The 27,706-nt window shown below is 48.5% G+C and overlaps 1 protein-coding gene across 3 annotated transcripts in view; it reads left to right on the top strand.

The window, feature by feature from the left end:
- Positions 1-27,706, top strand: part of PKNOX2 (PBX/knotted 1 homeobox 2) — a 112,429-nt gene that overhangs the window by 69,051 nt on the left and 15,672 nt on the right. For all 3 annotated transcript variants that reach the window (XM_012001291.1, XM_012001290.1, XM_012001292.1), the window contains 4 exons: positions 8,313-8,501; positions 20,677-20,806; positions 21,269-21,366; positions 22,223-22,342. In XM_012001291.1, coding sequence (XP_011856681.1) covers positions 8,313-8,501; positions 20,677-20,806; positions 21,269-21,366; positions 22,223-22,342 — 537 coding nt within the window. The remainder of the gene's footprint in view (positions 1-8,312; positions 8,502-20,676; positions 20,807-21,268; positions 21,367-22,222; positions 22,343-27,706) is intronic.

Genomic DNA, 27,706 nt, shown 5'->3' with positions numbered 1-27,706 from the left:
AAAGGCCGGCTCCATCCTTCACTCCCTCCACTCCGATTCCCACAGTCACAGGGGCTCACCAGGCCAATTCCTTAGCTGGGCCCACAGATCCCCTCCTCAGGCCCACCAGCCTCTGACTGGCAGTTGGTAAAGTTTGTAAAATTTGCAAGTTCCCCAAAACCCTTTGAAACGTAAAAGCTTTTTGTTTTATAAAATCTGATTTACGGGCCCCCGGTGCAGGGCCAAGGTTTTATATATTATGCAAGATTTCAAACCGTGGCTGTAAAAAGTACGGTTTCAGTTTCATGCATGGAATTTTTTTATGTGTAAATTTTTTAACATTTATGGGGCACGTTTTAATGAGACTCTGGTGTGGCTCGAGGGACAGATTACGGCTGCCTGACCGCAAAGCCAGCTCTAAAATGGGGCCCCCCAGGCCCCTGGGCCCACTCTGAAGAGGCAGAGCCAGAGGCTGGAGGCTGTGGATAAGGAGGCACGTGAAGGAATCAGGCCAGAGCTCTGGGCCCAGAGGCCTCAGGCCAGCGGCATTCAGAGACTTAGCCACTTTGGCCTTCAGTCCAGGCTGTCTTTGCCTAGACAGGAGCAGAAAATCCCACAGACACCAGGAAAGGGAAAGGAAATGGGAATCATCAATGCTAGTAATAATGAACATTTATAGAGCACTTACCAGCTGCCAGGTACCATTCCAACTATTTTACATGTATTATCTTATTTAATCTTCTTTCTAAACCCACAAGGCACATGTTACTATTATCCCCATTTTAAGAGGAGGCAACTGGGACACGAGATGCAGTCACCACCATGCGGCTGGTCCATGGCCCAGGCTGGAATCAAATACAGTGCAAGACTCGTGCTCCATAACCACACCCAAAGCAGCACTGGAGCTAATATCTTCTTCCGTCTTTCTCTGGGCCAGGTCTTGTTTTACATTTTCTTCTAGCCACATCTCATTCAACCCACAGTGCAACTCGGAGGAGTCACTATTATTATCTTATTTTCCAGGTGAGGAAAGTAAAGTTTAGAGATTATGTCAATTGTTCAAGGTCTCACCATAGGTGGAAGACCCAAGATACCCAAGACCTAAAGTCCTGAGTGTCTTCTTTGCTATTTAATTCTCACAAGAGCCCTGTGAAGTAGTTGTTGTTATCCCCATTTGACAGAGGAAGCAATCAAGGACTGAGAACCCTGTAGCCAAGAAATTACATAGCTGGGATTTGAACCAAGTGGATCTAACTCCCGAAGCCCACCCTCCTTCCTCGGTACCACTGCTTTCCCAAATTCTGAGGCCATCAGGAGGGTGCCAGGTTATTGACTCAAAAATGATTTAACTCGTCTTGTGTGATGGTTTCCATAAAATATTTGTTCTGTCTGCAAACCATCAGGCAGTTCTCCAATCACTGATATTCACCTTTTTTTTCATGTCCCATTTTTTGTTCTAGTGACCCCACACTTCCAACTGGTCAGGCCAAGCTGGCCTGGTCTGGAAAAATTCCTGATTAGATTTGAGCGTTGGCAGCCACAGTGACCCACAGGAAATATCATAGCACGTTAAGGAATGTGTGTTTATAAATTCCTTCTTCTGTCCATGAGGGAGAATTGTCCCAGCTTCCCAATTTGCAGAAAGGAAGGAGAGGGTGAAAGGAATGTGCCTGCAAAACAAAGATGCCTCCCTAATTCCTGCATGGAGCTGAATGGGTTCCATAATCTCTGAGCCTCAATTTCCTTATCTCTAGGAGAGAGACAATATTGCCTGTGTCCCTGTGGTGACGAGACTCAAATGAGATAATGGAGAGAAAGCATTTTGTAAATTGTAAAGTGCTGTGTATACAAATGTTTTGAAAGGCAAGAAATTATTATTATCAAGTGGAAAGGCCACGATCCTGCAAGAGAAGCAGCCACTGAGAGAGGCATTTGATAATGGAGGGAGGACCACGCTGGTATGAGGAACTGACATTTCTTGAATGGCTACTATATGCCCAACACATTTGCATACATGATCTTACTCAGTTTTCACAACAACTCTAAAGTGTAGGTATTATTGTCATCCTAAATTTTGCAGATAAAGTTTAAACTACTTGTTCAAAATACCCAGGCAGAAAATAATCAATGTGGGACATCAGACCACGTGGCTTTATAGAAAATAGGAAGCCCCATTTTTGTGTGCTTTGCTGGAACTATGAGACTTGTGTACAGTGGTAGGAGACTAAAATGTGAGGTTGCGTTTGTTTTGCTTTTCTGACAGAGACTTCGTAGAAAAAGAGGGCCGAATCAGTATTTTGAAAGAGAAGGGAGGGAAAGAAGCTGAAATATGGAGCTGGGGAAAGGAATGAAGGATGCATTCACCGCATTTGGTGGTGATGTTAAATTAAGTGGCACTGTTATTGCTCTAGAAGATTTGGAATAAATTTTCACATGACCCTGATCATTTAGAAGAATAGTTTAATACATCAGAGTTTTCTAACTTAGAGACAAAAATCCAAAATTGTAAACACAGGTAGAGGATGATTTACTAAACACAAATATGGAGGCAAAAAAGACCCGGGGAGTTACTGTTTTTTCACTGGCTGAATGTAGAATAGCAGTAGAAAAGCCAGTGGGATATCAGACGTTATTAGAAGAGGTTGTTTTTACAACTTGCATGCGTTTGGTTTACTGTGGTTTATAAAGCATGGTTACATCGTTATCTCCTTTAGCCCCTTTCAAATCGTGTGAGTTAGAGATGAACATTATTCCCATTTTACACATAAAGAGACTGAGGCTCAGAGAAATCATGGAATTTCCCCAACGGCACTCACTTAACAGAGAGTGGGCCGGGACTGAAATCCAGGCTGCCTGACAGTGAACCCACAGCGTTCCTGCTCTGCCAGGCAGCCCCCCAGTATTGATGGTGTTGCCTGCCTTTCTAATATTGAACAGGTCCTACATATTCATTGCTTCAGAATACCATTATGATTTACTCTACCTCCTTAAATCTTTAAACCAATTCCATTAGCCCATAAAAAAGTAATCCTTCAGCTGCTTTTTATTAGACCAAAGGATAGGTCCACTTTTGGTGACTGTGCACCAGACCCGGTTTAAACATGCTATGCGTGTATTTTATTTGAGCAAAGCTCTTCTGAGTATATTTTACTTTTGTTTTACTTACCTGTATTTTCTGATTTTATAAAGTATAAATTGGTTATGTATTTAAAATAAATGAATAGATATGTGCACTTTTCTGTGCGTATGTATGTATGAATATATGTATGTGTGTGAGAAAGAAGGAAAAAAGGAAAGGAAAGAAGGGAGGGAGGAAAGAAGGAAGAGGGGAAGGGAAAGAGAAGAAAGGTTTAAGGAATGACGATCGTTTTTGTCTAGAGAAGAGAAAGGCCGGGCATGGTGGCTCATGCCTGTAATCCCAGCACTTTGGGAGGCTGAGGCGGGCGGATCACAAGGTCAGGAGATCAAGACTATCCTGGCTAACATGGTGAAACCCCGTCTCTACTAAAAATAAAAATAAAAATAAAAAAATTAGCCGGGCGTGGTGGCGGGCACCTGTAGTCCCAGCTACTCAGGAGGCTGAGGCAGGAGAATGGCATGAACCAGGAGGCAGAGCTTGCAGTGAGCCAAGATCATGCCACTGCACTCCAACCTGGGCGACAGAGTGAGACTCTGTCTCAAAAAAAAAAAAAAAAAAGTTAATTGACCAACTTGTTCAAGTCAGATGGCTGGTCTAATACGTGGCATATAGTAAGACTTAATACTTGTTCAATGAACAAAATAAAATTAAAAGAAGTTGTGTTGATAGAGGTCCTAGAAGTTCCTTGATGTTCTTGGTACCTACAGAAGGCACTTTACATTAAGGCGGGAGAGATTTTGATTGAATATAAGGAAAAGCTTCTTAATCAGCAGATTAAGAGAATATGGAGATGGTCCGAGGCAATAAGGTCATCTCCCAGGGACCAGGAGAGGCTGGAGGAGAAGATGCAGCCTGTGTCCTGGTGAGTTTGGATGGTGCAGCCACCTAGAGGCTGGTCCAGGTCATCGTGTGGGGTTCATTCTAACACCATCAGGCATGAATTGAGGGCAGAAGTCCTGGTAATGTTCAGAGAGTCAGAAAACATAAGAGACCTGACAGTCCAGCCCTCTCCATGTGCACATGGAGAAGCAGACACCTGTGTTGGTGAGGTGTTCCGACACCAGGGGGCTGCGCCAAGAGTGAGAGATGGGAGATCAGAGCAGTCGAGAAAAGGCACATTACCAGGAAGGTTCTGGAAATCCTAAACTGTAATGTCTCAAAAGCTATTTGGCTTCCTAGAACCCCATAATTGCTGTCACTGAGTCACTTTCTCCCAAACTATGCACCCTTTACACTGTCACTTCCTCTACCTACATAATCCTGAGAGTCCGTATTGAAAGACAAGGCACACAGGTCAGGGGTGGGGCAACCTGGCTTCACATTGCTCACCAGTTGTGTGACTCTAAGCATGGAAACATAATATTTTTGGATTTTATTTTCTTCAACTGCAAAATATGAGCAATAATGGTAACTACTTAATGAGATGGTTGTGTGGAACAAATAAGGCCTGGAATGGGCTTACCACATTGCCTGAGACACAGTATGAATAAGAAACGTTTGGGTATTATTATCAATCCAGCAACACATATCTGTTAAGTAGGTTATCCTGTGCTCATTAGACTGAGAGACATAGACCAAGATGTTCATGGCCAAAGTCAAGTAGAACATTAGGCAAGAATAAATCTTTATTAAGTACCTAACTCCACTTTGGGGTCCAAATGATCCATTCTAAAGTCACCATTCTCCTCTTTGCTTAGGATGGCTCAGTCTCCCTCAGACTCAGCCCCACGGAGGTGGCACTTCTTAGGAGGAGACCCTGTGACTGAGCCCTGCATGACGACACACAATCACTGCTTTCTGTCTTTGAGTGACACTTGGTCTAATTTAGTACTCCAAAAACCTTTAATTAGTTGAGCACAATCCCTGCTCATCAGCCAAGCCACAGGCCCAGCCCAGGGAATGTGGGCTCCCCACTTGAAATGCCAGTAAGGCACAGAGAAGGGTGTAATGCTGGCTTCAAGCCACACTGCTCTACACACACCTCACAGTCACAGTTCTCTGGGAGAGATTTCCTTCCTTGTTTTCATCCCTTTTTACATTGTCCAAACTCTCCTCTAGGCGTCCAGGAGCTAGCCAAAAGCTAGGAGGGTGGGATTAAATAGAGATCCCATATATTGCTTGCGTCAACATAAATGGATCTGGAAAAGCAATAAGCATCACCTTCCTCCGCATTTTTTTCTTTTAATTTTGATATAAATGTAGATTCACATGCAGTTATAAGAATTCACACAGAGAGCTCCTGATTCACATCTTGTATAACCATAGCACAATTTCACAGCCAGGAACAATCCACCAACTGTATTCAGATTTCACCAGTTTTACATGCCTTCGTGTGTGTGTGTGCGTGTGTGTACATGTAATTAGTTCCACATAAACATTGTTATAGCAAGGTACAGAACAGTTCCTCCCTCCCTCCTCCACTCCACCGCTGTCAACCACTAATCTGTCTTCCATCTCTATAATTTTGTCATTTCAAAAATGTTATGTAAATGGCATCATATAGTATATAATCCTTTGAGACTGGCTTTTGTCTCTCAGCAAAATTTCCTTGCAATCTATCCACATTGTTGGGCATATCAATAGTTCGTTCTTTTTTATTGCTGACTTATATTCCATGATATGGATGAATTAGTTTCTTTATCCCATTCACCCATTGAAGTACATTTGGGTTGTTTCCAATTTTTGACTATTAGAAGTAAAGCTGCTTTGAACAATTTGTATACAGGTTTTTGTAAGAACGTATGTTTTTATTTCTCTGGGATAAATGCCCAAGAGTACAATTGCTGGGTCACATGGTATGCACGTATTTAGTTTTGTAAAAATTGTCATACTGTTTTCCAGAGTGGCTGTACCATTTTACACTCTCACCAGCAATGTCTGAGTGTTCTAGTCTCCAGTTCCTCACCAGCATTTGGTGTTGTCATATATATTTTTTGTTATTTTAACCATGCCGATAGGTGTGATATCTTATTGTGGTTTTAATTTGCATTTCCCTAGTGACTAATGACATTGAATATCTTTTCATGTGCTTATTTGCCATCTGTGTATCCTCTTCAGTGAAATGTATAATCATGTCTTATGACCATGTTCTAATTGGGTTGCTTGTTATTTTACTGTTTTGTTTTGAGAGTTCTTTATATATCCCAGATACAAGTCCTTTGTCACATATTTGGTTTGCAAATATTCTCCTCCAGTATGTAGTCTTTTCATCTTCTTCACAGGGTCTTTTGAGGAGTAAACATTTTTAATTTTAACAGGGTCCAGTTCCTCACTGGATCATCTTTTTTTTTTTTTTTGAGACGGATTTGCGCTCTGTCGCCCAGGCTGGAGTGCAGTGGCTTGATCTCGGCTCACTGTAACCTCCACCTCCTGGGTTCAAGCGATTCTCCTGCCTCAGCCTCCCAAGTAGCTGGGACTTCAGGCATGCAAAACCACCGCTGGCTAATTTTTGTATTTTTAGTAGATATGGGGTTTCACCATGTTGGCCAGGCTGGTCTCGAACTCCTGACCGCAAGTGATCTGCCTGCCTCAGCGTCTCAAAGTGCTGGGATTACAGGCATGAGCCACTGTGCCCGGCCTTCATCATGCTTTTGTTGTCAACTCTAAGATCTCTTTGCCTTGGCCTAGATCCTGAAGATTTTTTCCGGTTTTTTTAAAGATGTTTATAGTTTTATGTCTTACAGTTATGTCTGTGATCCATTTTGAGTTAATCTTATCTAAGGTATGAGGTTTAAATCAAGATTCAGTTTTTTTGCATACGGATGTCTAATTGTTCCAGCACCATTTGAACAACCCCCTGTTGAAACGCAATTTGGCAATATTTATCATAATCCATAAGAACGTGCATAGCTTTTTTTCCTGTCACTTCTGGGAATTCATCCTAAAAAATAATGCAGGAACATTAAAAAAAAAAAAAAAAGCAATAAGCTTAGAAAATATTCACTATAACATTTTTTATGAAATTGAAAAATTGGAAGTAATCTAAATACCTAACAATAGGGGACTGGTTAAGTATGGCACACACATGAAATAATATGCAACATTTAAAAATATATTTACTCAATAACTTTCACCCATTCAGCAAATGTTTACTCTGTATCCATATGTGTTGGTGCTGAAGATAACATGGTGAGCAAATTAGACATCATCCCTGCCTTCTCAAAGCTCATAGTCTAGAAGAAAGGATAGAGAAGACAATTCTGGCACTTAGAAAAATAGGTTTGCTAAACTAGGGGAAAAAAACAACAAAATTGCATGCACAAGGTTATTGAAACTTTGTTAAAATATATGTGTGTGGGGAAAAAATCATCATTCTGTAGGGTGATTGGATCAAAGACAGGTTTTTTTCACCCTGCCTTCCATACCTTCCATAGTATTTTCTTTTTATGATAATAACAGCAGTAAAGAGCAAAGCTTCAATTGCAAAATAGCTTCTTGCCATGAAAAGGTTAGGAATGTCCATTTGAAGAGGCAGCAGGCTCCCGTACAGCAATCCAAAGGGCATGGAAAAGGCCACAACAGACAGTGAGGTAGCTGGTGCCCAGCTAAGTCATGTTGGATTATTCAGTCCATCAGCAAGTATCCACAGAGCGTCCACAAGGTGACGGGTATCCCATGAGGCACTCAGAATGCGTGTTTAAGAATAGACAGTCCCTGAGCTCTAGGGGCACTTATAAGAAATTCTGATCTTCGTCTTCCTCATGCTTGCCTGGTCCTTCACACCTCACAATGTGCTACCAAGTATACGCCCTCATACAACACTCACAAAAAACCTGTAAAGTTGTCAGGGAGAATATAGTTATCCCCATTTGTTAGACACTAAGGCATAGAGAGCTTAATTAACTTGCGCAAGGTTACACAGATAGTAAATGACAGGCCCGGGACTTGGACCTGGCCTTCCATCACTAAGGCCAGTGCTGTTCTCAGAATCCCACAACTGCCTCAAGAAAGCTGTAATAACAGAGGGCTCAGAGCAAAGAAATAGTCAGCAGAGAGCCGTCACTAGAACTGAAGTCATGGGGATGAGAAGGCACTGCCTACCGCTTCTGGACCTTTTGGCCAAGATCAAGTGTAGGAAGCATGAGCTAGGGCAGGGGATGGGCTCCCCTCCCCTGGGGTAGTGGGGGCTGGGGGTCCAGGCAGTGAGGGGAATGGGATGCAAATACCTGGGCTCACCTCTCCTCCCTCTCCACAGATGGTGAAGGCAATCCAGGTCCTGAGAATCCACCTGCTGGAGCTGGAGAAAGTCAATGAACTCTGCAAGGACTTTTGTAACCGTTACATCACCTGCCTCAAAACCAAGATGCACAGCGATAACCTGCTCAGGAATGACCTAGGGGGGCCCTACTCCCCCAACCAGCCCTCCATCAACCTTCACTCACAGGTAACACGCAGAGCTGGGTCCCATCTCTTAAGCCAGGCTCCTAAGCCCAGCTCTGGAGCCAGGCGTGAAGGAAGGTCCCCTGGCGACCTTCATTGGGTTAGACTCACTGGGTTCCTTTGCCATGAGGGCCCTCCTCTGATGCATTCCTCTTCATATCCATCAGGACACCCAATCCCTTTTTTACACACACTCTGTCCTGCCAGGGCATAAGTATTCCCTTGAAAATGACCAGATCGGAGAGGGATCCAAAGTCATTCCTGGCTTCTTGGCCCAAGGTATCCCCCAGAATGAGCACCAGCGCTAAGGAGACAGAAACTCTCCTGGAGGATGAGCTGGGACTGGGCTCAGACATCCCAGCCCCACAAGCTTCTTAAGAGGCTGTGGCTTGCTGAGCCATCTGCGTTTCTGGGAATGGGCATTTGGGGAAAGCAGTCATTCCCTGAATCCTTTCCACCTAATGGGTGAAGCCAGCTTCCCATGGGCCTGCTGCTCCCTAATCATTCTCCAGGCATTCACGCTACTCTGGCATCTCTGTCCCCCTAAGGTTCAGGGCCATGGTCAATGTCACCTCAAACCACCCTGTTCCCAGGTTCCCCTGCCCCCTCCTTCCTGAGACCTGGGAAATGCAGAAAAGCTGACTACACACTTTGGGCAAGAACGGGCTTTCTCCTCCAGGGCAGGATATTTTCCCCAAACCTACAAACCAAGAAAGCTGCCTGGCAATACCTTCCCACCCAACTCATGGGCATCTGCGTAAGCCACAGGCTTGAGACTTTGTTTCCCTTCCACTGAGCTCCCAAGTCCTGGAAGACACCTGGAGAGTCCCCAAGGAGTCCTCCATAGCCTCTTCTCATTAAACAGTCAGGCATGGGGATGCAGGTAAACTTTCTAGAAGTGAGTGCCGAGCGGTGCTGGAAGTAGTCCCAAAGACTGTGACATTTTTGTCCCTAAACCCCTGAGGAACCACCCATGTACTCTGTCTCCCCAGATTGGTAGAGTCAGGGGAGGGGACAGGCTGCTTCTAGAAGGCCAGCCTCGCTTTGCACATCTTGAAAACAAGCACAAAAGATACACTCGGTATCACATCCAACCCACCCCAGTGGGCTCTTTGAGACTCGGTAGTGAGTACTGCCCAGGACGTAGGGCAAGAAGTTTACTTCCTCTTCCTCTTGCTTGAAATCACCAAGTCACTTTATTACAGATCTAAAAACACCCGCCCAGGCTTCTGCCTGCTAATATTCTCTTGAAATAGACTCATTCCTTCAGAGTCTTATTGTACTTTCCCTTATGATCAAAATTAGCAAGAAACTTGCATAAAAGAGGACAATAATTGCTCAACGAGCATCTCGTTTGTAATTTATTAGTTTCTATTATTGTGGGTTACCATGGTGACGCTGCGCAGTCCCGGTGATGGGAGAGATGCAAGATAGGAGCTGAGGAGGCTGTGAGGCCTCGCCAAATGGAGATGCACATTTTTATCAGTAATTTTCATGAAAATAATAAGTGAGGAGTTAATGAGATGGAAAGCCATCCTGTGGCTATTGTGAATTTTTTTTAAGTGTTGATCTAATTAGAATGCATCGGTCAGGAAAAGTAATGAGGATTTAGTGCCTCACAGAGATGTGAGGATCATATCAGAAAATTAGCACAAGTCTTTGGAAATAATCAGGTCCTTGGAGAGGCACTGGATTTCCCCTCCTGGGCCCTCCAACTCCACCTCGGGCTCTGGAGCTGGGGGTGCACCAGGGTAGTGGGGGAAGGAAGGAGGGGCAGAGGGCTTAGCAGCCACCTCAACCCCCGCAGGGTTGGAGGTCTGAGACTGACAAGTCAGTCTGCAGAAACAGGGTCACTGGAGAAGTGGGGTTTGCAGAAAAGGATAACGTGGGCTCTGGATGGTGAAGGTCTCAGAGATGCCGTCACCTGCAAAAATCAGTCCCCCTGGGGAATCCCAGCACTCAGCCTTCTGAGCTTTGAGGAAAGGGGAAAGAATTTTGATTCCTATCACTGGACGCATCAGATCTCTGCCTGGAAGTGAAGCTGGCCCCGGGGTAGCCACTGCAGAAGGGCCCTTGATCAGCTGGGAAAGAGGAATCAGACAATTGGGCGGTGGGGGGTGGGGGATGCGAGGCACTGAGAAAGAGAAAAGACACTTAGTGAGGTATTCCTACTTGGTATTACTCAAACTCTGTCCCTGCATTTTCTGTGACTGCCACCGCCTGCTTTGTTCTGGCTTCAGGGGTAAATACAGTGATTACACATAGGCTATGGCAGGAGCTTCCTAACCTGCTCTCCTGGCCATCCCTCAGCCCACCTGCACACCCATGCATCTCTTAAGCCTCTACTGCTGGATTCGTCTTTCTACCTTTGCTCATGTCATTTGCCTGCTCAGAAACCCTGCTTGCCATGCCCCTGGGGGTGGGAGGGAGGGCCTTCACTTCTGTTCACCTGACATTCAAGGCCCTCCTAGGTCTGGCTTCAGCCTTCCTGGCTGGGCCAATCTGACTGCTCGAGGTACTGTGACCATCATTCCATGCCTGTCTGTTTGGGTGACACCTCCCCCCCAACCCCATCATCTCCGCACAACCAAACCCAGCTTCTTCCCCATAGGTAGGAACAAGGCTGCTCACCCAGGAGGCCTCCCTGATGCCCCATCCAGAATGGACACTTCCTGCACTCCACTAATCACGGCAGCTTGCTGAGCCATCGATACAGCAAAAGTCACTGTGACTTTATATTATAGATGCTTGTGTTCATCTCATTTTCCTATCCTAGATAACACTTTTTGAGCAGAGACAGTATTTGACATGTTTGAAATCACCAAATCACCTTATTATAGACCAAAAGCAGCCATTCTCAGCCTCTGCCTACTGATAGTCGTCTTGAAATAGACTCATCCCTTCAGAGTCCTAGTGTACTCTCCCTGTGACCCCAGCAGTGGCTACCACAAGGTCTTGTGCAAGATAGATGGCCAGGAAGTATTTACTGAAATAAATAATGAAATGAGAGAGAGAAAGTTGGGGGGCCAGGGGCAAGGGGAAGCCAAAGGAGGAAAGGAGAAATAGGAAGAAAAATAAAGGGAAAGAAAGCCAGATATGCAGGGTCAACATTCAGGAGGGAAGTAGAGACAAGCTGAAGAATTGGAGGAAAAGAGCAACAGTTTGACAGGGAGACACAAACCCAGGAAAAGGGAGACGAGACTGAGAATGACGGGGCAGAAGGACGGACGGAGAGGGGAACAGCAGCAAGAGTGAGAGCAAGTGAAAGGACAATGGATGTGGCTCAGTATGCAGCCAGGGTATGAGGAGGCGGGAAAGTCAGTAGGATGTGCTATGTGCGGCTCCTATTGTATTACTCAAACTTGGCCCTGCATTTTCTCTGACTGCCACTGCCTGCTTTGCTCAGGCTTCGGGGGTAAATATGGTAATTGCACATAGACTATGGCGGAGCTTCCTAACCTGCTCTCCTGCCTTCTCTGGCCATCCCTCGGCCTGCCTGCACACTCACACATCTCTTAAGCCTTCCCAGGACAGGCCCCTGTCATTGTCGCACTAAGGTAGGGGCGGGGACTTGCATGGGCTCTCCCAGGAAGGAGAGGCCTAGGGCTGCTAAGAATCAGGGACCAGAGACTTTCAGTATAGGAGGCAGGTCTTGGGTTCAAGACACAGGAGCCTTTATGGGAGAGGAGAGAGAAAAGGAGCGTGTGTGTGTGTGTGTGTGTGTGTGTGTGTGTGTGCGCGCGTGCGCGCGCGCGCACACACAGGCACATGCATTCGTCATGGTTCACCCTTAATCCCCCTGGCCTGAAATAGCCTCACTGAGCACCAGCCTGGCCTGGGGAGGGGTATCTCCCCTCTGGAACATGATCCTCTGGATCAACATTCCAGCCGCCTGCCAGCTTTGTTGCAAACTGCTGGCTCATGGTTTTCCCTGTGTGCTAATCATCCAGCCTTGTGTTGCAAAGCGGGAGACATTTTTGTTTTCAACTTGGTACCCCCACTCCCAGATGCTATGCTGTGTCCTTCATCTAGATGGATGGGTTGAGTGTTTTCCTGCTTGGCCTTCTATTTCTCTGTGTGAGTCTTCTCTGCTGGTCGGAGTGGAGGTGGGAAGTAAGGGAGACTGTCCTACCAAGCAGGAGACTAAAGCAGACTTTCAAAGACCTGGGCCACAGCTAGATTTTCCCCTCCCTAGGAACCCCTCCTGTGCTGCAGGCCCCCAGTGACACCCAGGCTTCCTACTCCTCAGAGCCCAGGCTTCTTGTCGGGGCAGCATCCTCTGTAAGGAGACTGGTTCTAGACCTGACTCTGGGTTCTCCTGTCCTTCCTAGAGGGCGCAAACAGAACTATTCCACCAGAGAGACCTTAACTCCCGCCTCACTCAAGTATCAGTTTGACCTGAAATTCATCCTTTTTTCTCTGTGGAGATTTAAGCCTCAGCTCGATTCCAGGCAAATTGGATTGAATCATGGTTCTCATTCAATCGCCAAGCATTTGGGGGGTACTCACTGTATGCACTGTGCTAGGTCCTGTAAGAACAGACACAAGCCCTTGTCCAAGAGGAGCTCCCAGTCTCAGGGGAGACAGCCATGAGTCACAACGAGGATCTAGATAAATCACATCAGCCTTGAAATGCTCAGGGTCAAGAGTATAGAGGAAAGGAGCAGCCGAAGAGATGGGGAGAGGAGCTGCAAGCAGGGATTCTGGATTGGGTGATCCACACGTGTGGCTTGAGGTTGCCCCAGTCTCTACCCAGCACCCTTCATCCTTTCTCAGAGAGGGACCAAGTCCCAGACTCAGCCCTCACACCTTCATGGCCACTTTGTTCCTGCTCCACAATAGGATAAACAAACCTCAGTACAGAGTAGAGAGGCCAACAGGAGGATTTCGCCCATTATTTTTGGAGAAGTTACAGATTCATTGGCCTTGGGAGGGCTTCCTGGGGGAGGTGGCATTTCAGGCTGGCTTGGCGAGAGTTGGTAGCCTATTTGGCAGCCTTTATAAAGGTGAGTGTTTCCAGTGTAGCAAGAAGTCTGGAAGAAGGCGAGAAACAAAGAGAGCCAATCAGAATCCCTAATGAAGAGATGGGGTGGAGGGGGCTCATTCATTCACGCATCATGCATCCATTCAGGCACCTCTGGAGCCTGCTGAGTTCTGGGGATATAAAAATGGATGTGACACAGTCCCAGGTCTCCAAGTGTAATGATGGAGTACCTTGAAGTCAAACGTGTGGGAGTTCTGTTCTGGGGCTGATAGCGGTGGCCGACTGCTAAAGACTTCAAAGGTAGTGGAGAATGTAGGCGACAGGGTCAGGGCTGGAGACAAGTCCACTGAGTAGCCACATCTTGTATTGGTCCAAGAAGAGCTGGCAGAAGGAGGGGAGCCAGTGAACATTTATTAAGTTCCCCTCTGTCTCAAACATGGTGTGTTCTAGGTGCTTTCCACAGATTATCTAATTTACTCTCCATGACAGGCTGCAAGGTACACATGATTTTCTCCATTTTACATCCAAGGAAAGAGAATCTGAGAGAAGTGAAGAGCCTGGCTCAAAGTCATACCCCTAGCAAGTGGTGGAGTCCGGGATGGGCTACTCCAGAGCCGATGTTCTTGCTACATGGGGATATGTTTTTGTGACACATGGGGAGAAGAATCAGGGGTCCTGGGACCTAGGTGGCGAGGGATGACCCTACCTAGCTATTGGTCAGGGGGTTAGGGACTACAGAGGAAGCAGCCAATTGCTAGGAAGCAAGAATTTGGATTTGCTAGTAGACTGGAAGTAGGAAAATGAGAAGGACAAAGTTGAGGCCATTCTGAGATGCTAGGCCCCGCAGCCGGATGCGACGCTGCAGCTCTGTGCCTCCCCCGCAGAATAGGAAGGGGGCTAATCAATACATCCCTACCTGGGAAGGGTGGCACTTGCCTATTGACCTCTAAGGAATTTTAGATTTTCCAGATTGGCAGGGGGCCAAGGGGATAGGGGGCCATCACCTCAGCCAGGACCCTAGAGGTTCTGCCCAGTGGCTAAGCATCCTGAGGACAGGACCCCGGAGAAGACTGGATGGAGCTGGGGTAGGGGGATGATCTGCTCTGGACAGATCACTACTTAGATGGACGGGGGCATCTCTAGACTGAGGCGGAATAAAACGAGCCACACTGCCGGTCACAGGCATTAAAGCTGTCTCTTCTGTGGGTTCCTCACCCCCAGCCCTGCAGCCGTGGAGCCCGGAGACCAGAGGGTGGCCCTTGCCGCCAGGCTAGTGAAACTTGAGCACTTCTCCCGCCTGAGAAGGAATGTTCCTTAAGAGCAGCAGCTGCTGCTTGTCCCCACAGGCCAGAACTGCCTTTCCCTTGAGACCAAGGCCCCCAACAGGAGTGGAACAAGAACAGGATTAGGCGGCTTGTTTACATGTGCTCGGCTTTCCCGAGTTTGGGAATCTGGCTTTTCTTGGTCTAAAACAGGGCCCTGGCTCTGCCAGAACGGGGATGCTGCCAGGAAGGGGTGTCTGGGGACAGGGACAACCTCTCCACCCTCCTAAGGCACATTTGCGCAGGCACACACACACACACACATCACACACAAAAACACACCACAGGAATACACCCACAGCCTTAGGCCAAAGTCAGACCACACATGTATCTAGCATCTACCATGCAGTTAATTAACATTGTGCTAAGCAGTTCCGGGGAATTCAGAGAAAGACCCCCCTTTCCATCAAAAAGCCTGCAGCCAAGCTAGGGAAAGACGACGCCTGCGTAACAGAGAACCATTCTGTGGTGTCCAGTATGTAAGGCAGATGGGAGGCTTTGAAGAGTCCAGAGGACGGCTTGTGGCTGTGCCCTGGGGAGGTCAGGACAAGCTTTCTAGCAGAAGGGAGACATTCAGAACCGACCTCCACCCGCCCCCAGCCCCGGCAGGGGAGCCGCCAGCGCGGGCCTTCTGGGAGGCTTTGGTGAGTGTGGTCTGAGCCGGTGGATCAGCGGAGACCCCTAGTGGCCAGGGGGAGGATGGCAGGTGGCTGGGTCTGGCTCCACGGGGCACCCCACTCCCGCCACCGCCTCACCCTTACCCACCCTCCCACACAATCCTTAGGAAGTGGCATTGGCTCTTTTACAGTCCTCAGCTGGAAGGATCTTTGCCAGGCCACCCAGTTCATTCCCTTGTTTCACAGGTATCCAAGTAAGATAAAAATTCCATCTATTTCAAAACAGCTTAAACAGAAACTTTTCTGTCATTTATTTCCTTCACTCCTTCAAGTATTTGTCCCATTCTGCTTTCTTCCAGGAATTCCTTCCTTGAGTGGAAATGAAGTCTTCCTTGAGTCTCCCAGGGCAGCTCAAGCCCTTTCCCTATTGACAGTGAAGCACAGTGGCCCACAGAAACCGACAGCTCTTCCTGGGCTGACGTCAGACCACTGTCCATTCATGTGGGCCCCTGCACCCCCCACTTCCAAAAGTCATTCCACAGCCTCTCATCATTTCTTAGTAAGGCCTTCCTTTGGAACAAGTCATCTTTCTGCTGCTCCAAATGCAATTTGGAGTAAAACTCCCCCGATAACCACTGAGGTCTGTAAAGAATGAGTGGCGGCCGCAGTTCCAGGGTGTTGCAGCTGCCCAGAGGATGGTGCTCAGGAGGCACCAGTTCTCTGCCATTCCAAACTCTGCCATTCCAAACCCAAAGCCCTGCCTTGCTCTGCCCCCCCGAGAGGCTCTTTGCTTCTGAGTTTCAATCCACAGCGCACAAGGAACAAGAGTAGGGCCGCTTCCGGGGGTGCCCGTGGAGCCCAGCGTGTTGGTTTTCATCTGATTCCCAGGCTTCAGGCAGTTCCCAGAGGCTTGGGGGCACCACAGCTGTGTTCCTAGCAGAACAAAACAAACAGAGTTCTTGGGCTGGATAACCAGGTCTCATCCCCAGGTTCCTGGACAATTCCAGCAGGGATGGGAGGCTCTGGGTGCTGAAAAACGTAACTAGAACTGTACCAAACGCTCCTCTCACCTCCATCTGGGTGCTAAGGAGCCTAGAGGGGAGCAACTCTGTTTGCTTCTAGACACAGTGGCATCTACCTGGGTTTGGAGTCTGATGAACCCCGAGGGGAAGCTGTCAAAAAGCTAACAATACTGTGTACTTAGCCAACATGTGCTCCCTACGGGGTTTCCACTGCTGCTCTGGAAGTTCCTTCCTCAGAAAAGAGAGTCAGAGCCCCTTGTCTCCATTCTATGGTGCTAGAGACTAAGCCTCAACTGGAAATCGCAGCCAAGTGGAGTTGTGGGGCTAGTCAGAGACAACGCTTAGGATCCTGGAACTCGGCCATTGCCCGGGAACATCTCAGACAGGGAAGCATGTAGCAAGGTTTACACAACTCTGCCTGCGTGCGCAACCCCAGCTGAACTCCTTCCATTGCTAAGTAAAGAACTCAAGTGGCTTGAGGGCTTCTAGGACAGGTTTTTAAATCCCAACTGTGCCACTCCCTAGTTGAGTGACCTTAGCCAAGGGAAGTGGGAAATAAATTATTGGATGGCTAAATGTGCCAGGCACTGTGCTTGCATTGGAGCCTGTCTGACCCCGAAGCACATATCCTCTCTGTGTGAGCACTCGTCCTGCACTCAGAGCCAGAGGCCTTAGGCTGGAGGCACAGTTATTTGACTCTGGGAAGTCACTTCCATTCTCTCTGGGCCTCAGTCTCTCTTCAGGCAAATAGGACAGTCTGTCCTGCTGATCCTATGGGGTGATGGTGACATTAAAATGGAATAGCGTGGGGAAAGAATGCTCTCTAATACCCAGTGTGTATGGTAAGTGGTCGTTTTCAGACCCATCTGATCTTTGGGACCATCACAAGGAGGTTTTTAAAAATATAGATTACTAGATGGGTGAGGGTCTGATCCAGTGGCCCTGAGAATCTGTGTCAAAAAAAAAAAAAAAAAAAAAAGCACGCTCAGGGCTGGTTTGTGGAGCAGCTCATGTTTACAGATGTAAGGGATGAATATCATTTCCCCAGACCTCCGGGATGCCAAAATTTTGCTTCCTCTTCCCTGCCCCACCTAAGACGTTGCCAGTCCTAGCCCTGCCCTTGGACTCTGTCTCTGAAGGTTTTTATATTATTCCTTCACTGATAGACTCTGGCTGCCTCTCAGCACCTACCAGCCAAAGACCCAGAGAAGAGAGAGAAGGGTAGGAAAGAGAAGGCTCTGATCCAATGCGTAAATTGCCTTTAGTTACCCAAACTGGGTAAATTGGCATGGAGGGAATCCAAGCCACAAGGTGGAGAAGGAGCCAGGGTCTGAGTAAGCAGACGAAGCATCCAGGTGGTGGCTCACCCTCTGCCTTTGGCTAGGGAACAATGTGTGTTGGTTGAATCCCAAGGGACACATCTTGTATTTATTTTACTGACTTTGCTTGTATTTTTCTAACCTTGTTGGGTACTTTTTTGGGGTGAAGAAAGTCTGGGATAACTTTTTATGTTTGAAATTCTCAAATATCCCTACCAAAAGAGGCACATGCTAGCATGGATGATTCCAAACAAGGGATTATTGAGAAGTCACTTCCACTGGTTTTAAGGCGAATGGCGTGGAGGTACTCACTCCCCCATTAAATTTACCTTCAAGCCTGGTGTGGTGGCTCACGCCTGTCATCCCAATGACTCAGGAGGCTCAGCTGGGAGGATTACATGACCCCAGAAGTTTGAGACAAGCCTGGGCAACATAGCAAGACTCTCTACCCTGTCTCAAAAAAAATAAAAAAAAAAAGTAAATTTACCTTCCGAGTTTGCTTCAGCTTCAAATATATTATCAGCACTGGTTTACATACCATGAGAATGGTAGGCTGGGATGTTGGAACAAGGAGAACTCAAACTCACAGCAGTCTCATCGCTGAAAACTCAGGCCTTGAGGGTCCAGGTGTCACATGCACTGTATACATAAGGAGATGAGGCCCACGGAAGGGTGGTGACGTGATTGCCTTTCCTCCAGTGCCCGCGCTGCTTCTGGACTTCCGGGTTTTCATTGTTTTCATCTGTTCACCTTGCCTGCAGTGATGATTGGTTGACCTGCAGGATTCAAGGAGCATTTGCAGTCCAGAACCTGTGTAGGGGGCATTTGTGGGTGAAGGAGAGCTGTGTTCTAGTCCTCTGGCTGCTAACCAGCTGTGTGGCCTTGGGAAGTCCCGGGCATCTCTAAACCTTATTTGTACTTCAGGGAGGGGAAATGTGTGGCTTTGAGGGGCTCTTCCAGTTTCTAGGCCTCTGCATGGCAGACTCCATTTTAGACTGCAACTGCAGGAACGGAAGGCCAAGAGCTCTGCTCAAAGTATAAACCTCATGGGCTAGGAGGCTCCCACGAGGCCCCAGGAAGGGGAAGCCAAGGCAAGAGCTGCTCCCTCTGTTCCCCAAGGTCACAGCAGCAGAGGTGAGCTCAGAATAGAAGCAAGGCCTCCATCGCCCCACCCACCCAGAGAAGCCAGAGCAGGAGGCCCGTGCGGCAGGTGGGTGGGAGGAGGGCGTGCTTGGCTCCTCGCCTCCTGGCGCTGCTTATTTATAGGCAATACTCCTCCAGCTCTTGGGCCAGAGACAACCGGGAGAGTAAAAAAGGCAGCTCTGGAGGAGACGCCAAGGGGGATTTAATCAGCTGAATCGAGTGAGATGTATAAATCAGTGCCGACTTCCACTTCCTGACAGGCTCTGCCAGCTTCTGTGTCGTCAGGGTCTGGGAGGAGATTCGCCATGGCTGTCCCCCAGGGCTGTAACACTTTGCCTTTGTCTCTTGCTACAGGTAGGCAGTCACTGGCTCGAGGTTTCCTCCACACACAGATTTCTGGGCTCAAAACCCTAGACTTGCTCTGGAGGCTGGAGACCTAAGCTTCTTCAAGTCCTAAAACAAAAACTGGGAAGCTGGGGACCTCCTTTTTTCCCCCATTTTGTCTATTTCCTTGACCATTTACCTGTCTCTAAATCCTTGCAGTTCACGCCTTATGATTCCAGCATTTGAGCATGGGAATGTCACCTAAATGGCCATTGAACCTGTTAACTGGTTCACGCCCGTCTTCAGATGAGGAACCATGGCTAGGAGGAGCTAAGAGACCCAGGCCAGCCTCCTGAGGCTCCCACACTTCACTCGCTGCCTTTTTTGTCTTCTCCAAACCTAGAGCCCCTATCCTTTCCCACATCCTATTCCTTCCTCACAAATTCTCTCCAAGCACCCAGCCTCCCAACGCAGGCTCCCTAGAAGGCAGGGAGGGCTCCACAGCAAGTCCAAGGACTTCTTTACCGAGCTGTTAACTGGGAATGGTGAGGGGAGCAGAGGGCCAGGAAAACATGTCTTAGCTGCCTGGGCTAATGCAAAGAAACGTGGCAAGGGTTCCGTGCTGGTTGGCAGTGTGGGGAGAGGGGAATCTGTTTCCAGTGGAATCCTGTGGGGGTCCTGAGGAAGAGAACAGAATTGATGCCATATGCCATAGGTGGCTGAGGCTCGTATGAGACACCCTTAGGAGACAGCTTATGGGAAGGCTAGGGCAGCTTTCACTTGCTTTCTTAACATGGATTTTAGTCTCCTGAGCTAGGTGCTAAGGATACAAAGGTGAGAACTGGAGGCTGCTCTGTGTGTGCAGCCTAGTGTGATGGGCCTGTGATGGAGGGTGTGTGGAGAGGAGCCGGGGGATGGGAAAGCATCAGGAGACAAGCGTGGCTGAAGGAGGAGCAGGTGCCGACCAGGTGAAGCCAGTTTCTCAGTCCCGGCTGCACAGTGGAATCACCTGGGGAGCTTTTAATAACCCAGAGCCCATTGAATGTGATGGATCTGATCAAGAAAAAAAAATCCAGAGCCTAGGACACACTCCTAACCAATTAAATGAGACTCTGAGATTGGAACCCAAGCATCGTTACTGGAGATTTCGAAGTATAGCCAAGGAGGAGACCATGGGTTATCAGATAATTTGTGCCTTAGGTTTTCAGGGCAATGGAATGGTTAAAAGGGTGACTCTTTTGGGTTTCTTTTTTTTTTTTTTTTAATTGAGCCCTCTTATTCACTCTTTCTAGGAAACCATGAGAATTGCCTTCTGGACCTGGGTCTGGGGAGGAGCTACAAGGAGGGAGGGGGCAGGCAGGAAGGGGAAAGGACAGAAGAGGACTCTGGGGCTGTAGGGTCTAAGCTCTCAGTGACATTGTCACAAACCACGCCTCCCTCACTGCCAGGACCTCCTGCAGAATTCCCCCAATTCCATGTCTGGAGTCTCCAATAACCCCCAGGGAATTGTGGTCCCAGCCTCAGCGCTCCAGCAGGGCAACATCGCCATGACAACCGTCAACTCACAAGTCGTGTCAGGTCGGTGCAAAGACCGGGAAGGGGGATTGTGGGAATTCCCCGGGAGGAGAAAGGGTGGTCCCGAGGCGGTTCCAGGGGTGGGGGGTGGGGGTTGTCCCCCACTGAGGGAGGGGCTCCCAGCTCAGTTTCTTGACTAAAGTTTTCTGTAAGTTTGTAGACAGTTAGCACCAAGACCCAATTGTGATGGTTTAGAACAAATCTGGGTCAAAATCTCATGAGCCCCTGAGAGGACCAAGTAAGGCTGTTGTCCTTTCCCTGAAGCACCTCCCACCAAAGGCTCTGCCCTAGGCTGTAGACACCATCCCCCAGCCACCCATAAAGCAGAAGAGCCATAGCTCGCTACCCAAGGGCTCCAAAGTAGAGGGTCTTTACACGTGAGTGCCAAGTGAACTGGGAACCCTGCTTGCCCTTGCTCCTACCCACTCCCATGGCAGGGGGCCCCAAAACTGGTTGTCTCCTCAGGTGGAGCCTTATACCAACCGGTTACCATGGTAACCTCCCAGGGTCAGGTGGTCACCCAAGCAATCCCCCAGGGAGCCATCCAGATCCAGAACACACAGGTGAGTGTGTGTAGGTGTGTGCACATGTGCATGGTGTGGGCTAGGGCGCCTGTGATCGCTTCTTATCTGCCAGGCACTTTACACGAGTGACTCATTGAATCCTCATCATCCTCTAAGAGGTATCATTACTCCTACTTTACAGATAAGAAGCTGGGTCTTGGAAAGGTTTTATCAACTCCTGGGATTTTGCTGCCTCCCTCCTGGGGTTACATCAAAGGATCCTGCACTTCCTATTCCTGTCTGCAGACTGAGCTGCTGTGTCCCTCAGTGGTAGAGAGTGCACACACAAAGGAAGAGTAGAAAGATCGGAAGTCAGAGTCTGGGATCTGACATTAACTCTGGGATCTCGGATAAGTCACCTAACCTCTCTGAGCCTCAGACTTCTTATTGATAAAAGGGGGATTAATAGCAACTGCACACAGCCTAGCCAACCTACAGGGCTGCTGTGAGAATGAACCACGGTGATGGATAGGAAAGTGCTTTGCAAACTGTAAAGTACCACAGAAATGCTGATAACTACTTGACGGCTTATGGCAAATTCATATCTTCTACTGTTCTCTCTGCATGGCCCTGTTTCCTCTGTCTTTCTCTCTCTCTCTCACTCTCTCTCTCACTCTCTCCCTCCCTCTCCCCCTGCCCCATCTCTTCCTCCTTGTCCTTCTTCCCTTCTCCCATCACCCGAGCCTCACCTCCACTCTCTGAGGGACTGGCATGGGGTGAGAGGGAAAGGCGACCTCCCCAGGGCCCTAGGAGTGAGCCGGGAAAGGGGCTGGCAGCCGAGCCTGCCGTCGCTATGGCAACAGGTCCCTAGCCTCACAGGCTGCTGATGCTGATTTTCTCTCCACGTGCCCTGAAGGTTAACCTTGACCTCACCTCCCTCCTGGACAATGAGGATAAGAAGTCCAAGAACAAACGAGGAGTCTTGCCCAAGCATGCCACCAATATAATGCGTTCTTGGCTCTTCCAGCATCTCATGGTGAGTGTGTGTGTCCTGGGGGTGTGGAGTCACGGCATGGGGTATGAATAACCCACCACGTGGGTACCAAACTCTGCTGTCGGCGCCAAACCCACAGACAGAGGGCGTGGCCTCGGGGAGCGCTCTCTGATAGGGATGACATCTGGAGGCCAGGCCGGGGGGCTCAGGTGGGACCTAAAGCTGGGAGACTTTCTCTAGTACCTGCTACTGTTGCTGTCTGGAAAAAATGTGGCAACACATGGGGTAATGGGGACAAGCGCATGCCGAAGAGTCAAGTACTGGGCAGATGTGTCACACTGTTTCATGAACAGAGAGAGGGTCGTCGTGGGGAGTGGGTGGTTTCTGGACCAGAGCCCTCCCCCTGCCACAGCCACGCTCACTGTGCCCGTCTCCCATGGGAGAACGTGTTGACTCTGCCAGGACTCCTGAGTCCTCCCCGCTGGGTGAGCCAAGTGCTGTGTGGTAGAGATGGGGGCCAAGGCTGGAATCCTGGCTCCTCACGTCACAGCTCAGTTCCAGGACACAGCACTATTTATTTCATAAGCCTCAGCAGCTCCTTTTATAAAATGGCCCACTCCCTTGGGTTACAGTGCAGTGCTGATACAGTGCACACTGTGTGACGGTTGCTGTGTGTCTGTGTGCAGCGTTAGTTGCAAAAGACAAGCCTTTGGTGGAATGTCAGGAAAGGCTCCATAATTGCAATCCCCTAACACCACTTCCAAGGGCTGTGGCCGTAAATAAAGGCCAATGACTGTGCCGAGGTTGTATACCCTGGTGTGTGTGTGTTCTGGGGTGGGGAGGTAGGTGCTGTGACCACAGGCTGGCTTCCATTAATCTGTGAGCTCCTGCCCTGGCATGTCAGGACAGACAGACAGACACAGGTACAAGACAAATTCCAAGGGACTGAGGATCCATTGGCTGGAGAACTGTGGGAAAAACCAGGAGAAAGAGGAAATCCTTCTCCAGGGGGGAGAAAAATCAAATGGGCCATGGAAACTAGTGAGTCCGTCAGCAGCCCTTTATCTGAAATGGGAGAGCCTTCAGAAGCCATGGAGACCAGGCCTCAGTGGTTCTCAGACTTTAGTGGCAGCAGAAGACTGACTGGGTCTTGGGGGCTCTGATTTGGAAGTGCTGGACCTTCCTGTGCACCCAGGAGGCTGGAAGGATCACCTCCTAGCAAGCGATGAGAGCCAGAGCTCGGCATCTCCCCAGATATATCCCCTCGCCGCTGGGGGTGTGGGGCTGCCCCAGTGGTTTGCTGAGTGAGTACATTTTGAAAGCACTCACTAGTCTGAAGACCTACAGTTTCCAGATGAGAAAGCTAATTTGGAGAGGAGGGGCTGGAATGCTGGAGTTAAGGTGAGGAGAGGGCGCTGGAGGGACTCCTGTGCCTACGTGATGAGGCCAGAGGCCCCGCAGCAGGTCCAGCCTCAGGTCTCTATGGAGCAGCTCTGAGTCAGTGGCTGGAGTGCACAGGGGGAAGGCCCAGGTCTCCTGCCTTTCTGGTTTTCCAAACTGCCCGAGAGCCAGGGGGCTCAGATGGACTCAGTGGCCTGTGGGTCCAGTGTCCATGCCACAGCTCCCAGCCTACCTGTGGGAGGAGGGGCTCCCTAGGGAAGGACGCATCTTCTGTGTGCTGACCTGGCACAACCGAGATTAAAGCACCACCCTCTCCCAACGGCTAGTGGAGCTGACTCTGGCTCCACTCATTGTGGTGGGTGACGTACAATGCAGGGTCACAGGTGTGCTAGAAAGCGCATGGGCTTTTGAGGCAGCTGAACCTGGGTTCAAATCTCAGTTACCTTTTACCCTGCAACTTGGCCACACTCGCGTCTTAGGAAGACTGTGATGAAGTAATGAAAGATTGCCAGGACCCTGGCACACGGAGTTGCTTAAAAAATGCTCCCTTTCCTTCCCCACCTCCCACCCCCATGCATTTTTGAAGACTGTTGTGAACATACCTACAACCTCACTTCTGAAGGGGGAAAAAGGCAAGAGGAGAGAGGAAGCTGCAAGGCAGATTCCCGAGCCCAGGTGTCCAGGTGTCCAGGTGTCCAGGTCAGCACCTGCTCAGTGACTCCCACCCCCCATCTGTGGCCTTCCCCTTCACAACCTTCCATTCCCCACTTGCCGCTCACCCCTGGGAGTCATTAGCCTGAGACTGGAGGGTCACCCATCTTTGTCCCTCCTGGCCGTGCCTGGCCTCTCACCTGGGACCTCAGTTCATGCCCCGCCCTCTCACCCCCTTCCTCGTGAGCCTCCGTGCAGAGCTCAGGGTCCTGTCTTTCCACTCCATGGTCACTTCCACCCAGACTTGGGAAGGCAGAGGAAGGGGAGGTGAAGAGAGGAGGTAGTAGCTGAGCACAGAGCAAGGCAGGACCCAGGCTGGCTCTACAGAAAGCACCAGGGATGGGGTAGAGGACTTGCCAAAGGGCATGAGGAGGGGCTTTCTGCCCACACTTTGCCACCCACCCCTGTTGCCTTCTCTGACCTGGCAGTGTGTACAGGTGCAGGTGCCATTCATGACGCGCTTAACAAGAGTCCTCCCCCAGTTCATCACAGTGGCCTCTAGAGAGGCAAGGGGAGTGGCCACTGGGCCTCTAAAGTCAGAGCTCAGAACTTTGGGACTGAGGAGGAGGAAGAGAATGAGAAGTCCAGGCTGCTCTAGGGAAACAAGCAGACCCAGCTGTCCTTGGCTTGGCAGGCCATGCCTGGGCCACACAGCCATGCACATGTGGACACACCCTCACCAAACCCCAGCTGCTTCAGGAAAGAGGCTGTACAGGCTCTTCATAACTAGGCACAGTAGAAAGAAGACAGGATTTGAAACCAGGCAGATCGAGGTATGAATTGAGGCTCTCCCACCAGCAGTGTGATTACCCTGATTCTATTTCTTGGAAAAAAAGAAGAAGAAGATAATACTTATTTCCCATGGTTGTGAAAATTCAGTGAGAAAACATATATAAAGAGCCAGGCCTAGCATATAGCACTTAAGAAATAAGTTCCCTTTGAATTTTTTAGAACAATGGACCAAGAGCAAGTTTTGGAGGCTGAAGACCCAAAATCTGTGAATATTAATCAGAGGTAGATGGCTGATTTGTTGTTTTCATCTATAACACCTACTGATTTTACTCTCATTGACCCTAAGGGTAACTGACAATACTGTGACTTACCCGTTCTTTGTGTAGATGTGTGTGCCTCTCTTGTATCTCTGACTCTGTCATAAATTTCTCAAAAATAAGGATCATACATTATATTCCTCTATGAGCCCTACAGCATTGATTCCCAAGGTATAAAGCTTTACAGGATTTATGAGGTCTCGCGCCCCAAAAGAGGTTCCATGGTGAAATAACTTTGGGCCAATCTGAGTTATAGAAAGTTTAGACTCTTTTTTTTTTTTTTTTTTTTCATGGTAGGGTACAGAGTCTCACTCTGTTGCCTAGGCTGGAGTGCAATGGCACGATCTCAGCTCACTGCAACCCCCACCTCCCAGGTTCAAGCGATTCTCCTGCCTCAGCTTCCCGGGTAGCTGGGATTATAGGCACCCACCACCACGCTTGGCTAATTTTTATATTTTTAGTAGAAGTGGGGTTTTACCATGTTGGCCAGGCTGGTCTCCAACTCAACCTCAAGGGATCTGCCCACCTTGGCCTCCATAGTGTATTCTGTTTATTCTTACAGGACGAAGGGGCATGGTGAATTTGCAAGAGGGGTAAGGTTCGAAGCGTCTCCCAAACTTACGTGAGCGCTTTACATCCCCTCTTGGTGTTTTCAGTGTTGCTGTGAGGAACAACTCTGAGACTGTAATTCTTGAAAAACGCAACTCTAGGGAGACACTGTGTCAGGTCAATAGGAGCTGCTCAGCTTTGGGAAAGAAGAGCAGAAAGGGTAAGAAGTAAGGACAGACCTAAATATGCCATCGATGTTCTCACATCCAGTGCAGTTGGGACAACTAATCTGTGGTTGATTGAAAAACTTAGTTTAAAAAAGAAACAACCATTCCAAAGAGATACTTTAATTGAAAAGATGGACTTACCGTATACATTCATTTGCTAATCTTTTGATACAGGACTAAGGTCTTTTTCTGATTGTGAGTCATCTTCCTTGCATAAACCTCTCCTATAATGTAACATCTATAAATTCCACCTCAATGGAAAGTGGAATTACAACTTTGACATTTGGGAACCAATCTGTCCGCGAGATCTTTCCATATTTTTATTATGTATTCCAATCCTTTATGTTTGTCTCATCTGATCCTAACTATTCAGCATTTGTAAGCAAATTTGGGCCTCAAGACTTTTGAAAACTTTCTACTTATCAACAGCGACGCTTTTTGCACTCATATTTCTTTGGTTTACGGAAGAGTTTGTTAAATTACAGAAATTTACATACTTTATTAATAATAACATAGAACCAGTCTGGATACGAGCACTGCTGGCTTTCAGATAAGCAGATAGTGTAGCTAACAGACATTCCACAAAACAGCCTTCTCATCTCAAGCATTCAGAGTGCTGCGGAAAACAATTCTAACGATTTACAGAAGAAATGGACATGCCATCAATTAATCCGGAAACTTTGCTAAATAGGGATTGGTTGTGAGAACGTCTGTAGTAAATACTGGTTGTTTCTGTTGTCTTCTTTCCCTGGGGTATAAGTCTGTATCCTTTGGTTCCCTTTGTCCTATGTCTGGGGCTTCTTGTCATTTCTACCGTTCTGCAGCACTGGCAGCCACAAAAAAGTATTCAGATGATAGAAGGCTCCCGAGATGGAGGTGAAATCCCAGAGCCTTTTTGCTGTTAGGCTGCAGTGAGATTGGGATGGTTTCATCCATTAGCTGTTCGCCTCTACGTCCCTGAAGAATCCAGTGACATTTTCTTGCTCTTGCATTTGGCTGAAAGAGGCTACACTCCTGCTGGAAGCAATCATTCCATAGCAGACTCAGGTCGGTTGAGAGCCCATGGCAGACAGTCCTCTTGGAGGGTGGAGAGGTAGGCACTGTTCCTCCTCCCCAGCTTCTACTCCGCCCCTTCTGCTCCAGATCCTGGAGTCTTCCTGACCTGCCACGTGATTCTGCTCCTTTCCATCCCAAAATATGGCATCTGTCTGTGCTGCTGCCAGCCAAGCACATGAGCCGCTTTGCAGAATATGCTCTGTGTGCGGGAGATCCTGGAGACCAGGCCCCAGCAGGCCCTGCCATCCGCCAGAAGAGCTGCTCCTGCATTAACCACTGCAGCATGCCAGGTTCTGCACTAAACGCTTTAACGCATCATCTCATTTAACCCACACAACCACCCTAGGAGGAGGTAACACGATTCGCCTCATTTTACCAGTGACAAAACTGACACTCAAAGAAGGCAAAACTTT

Source organism: Mandrillus leucophaeus, unplaced genomic scaffold (assembly GCF_000951045.1).
Source record: "Mandrillus leucophaeus isolate KB7577 unplaced genomic scaffold, Mleu.le_1.0 Scaffold656, whole genome shotgun sequence".
Taxonomy (NCBI): domain Eukaryota; kingdom Metazoa; phylum Chordata; class Mammalia; order Primates; family Cercopithecidae; genus Mandrillus; species Mandrillus leucophaeus.
Note: the sequence above shows the minus strand (reverse complement) of the source record. Positions and strands in the feature narration are given on the sequence as shown.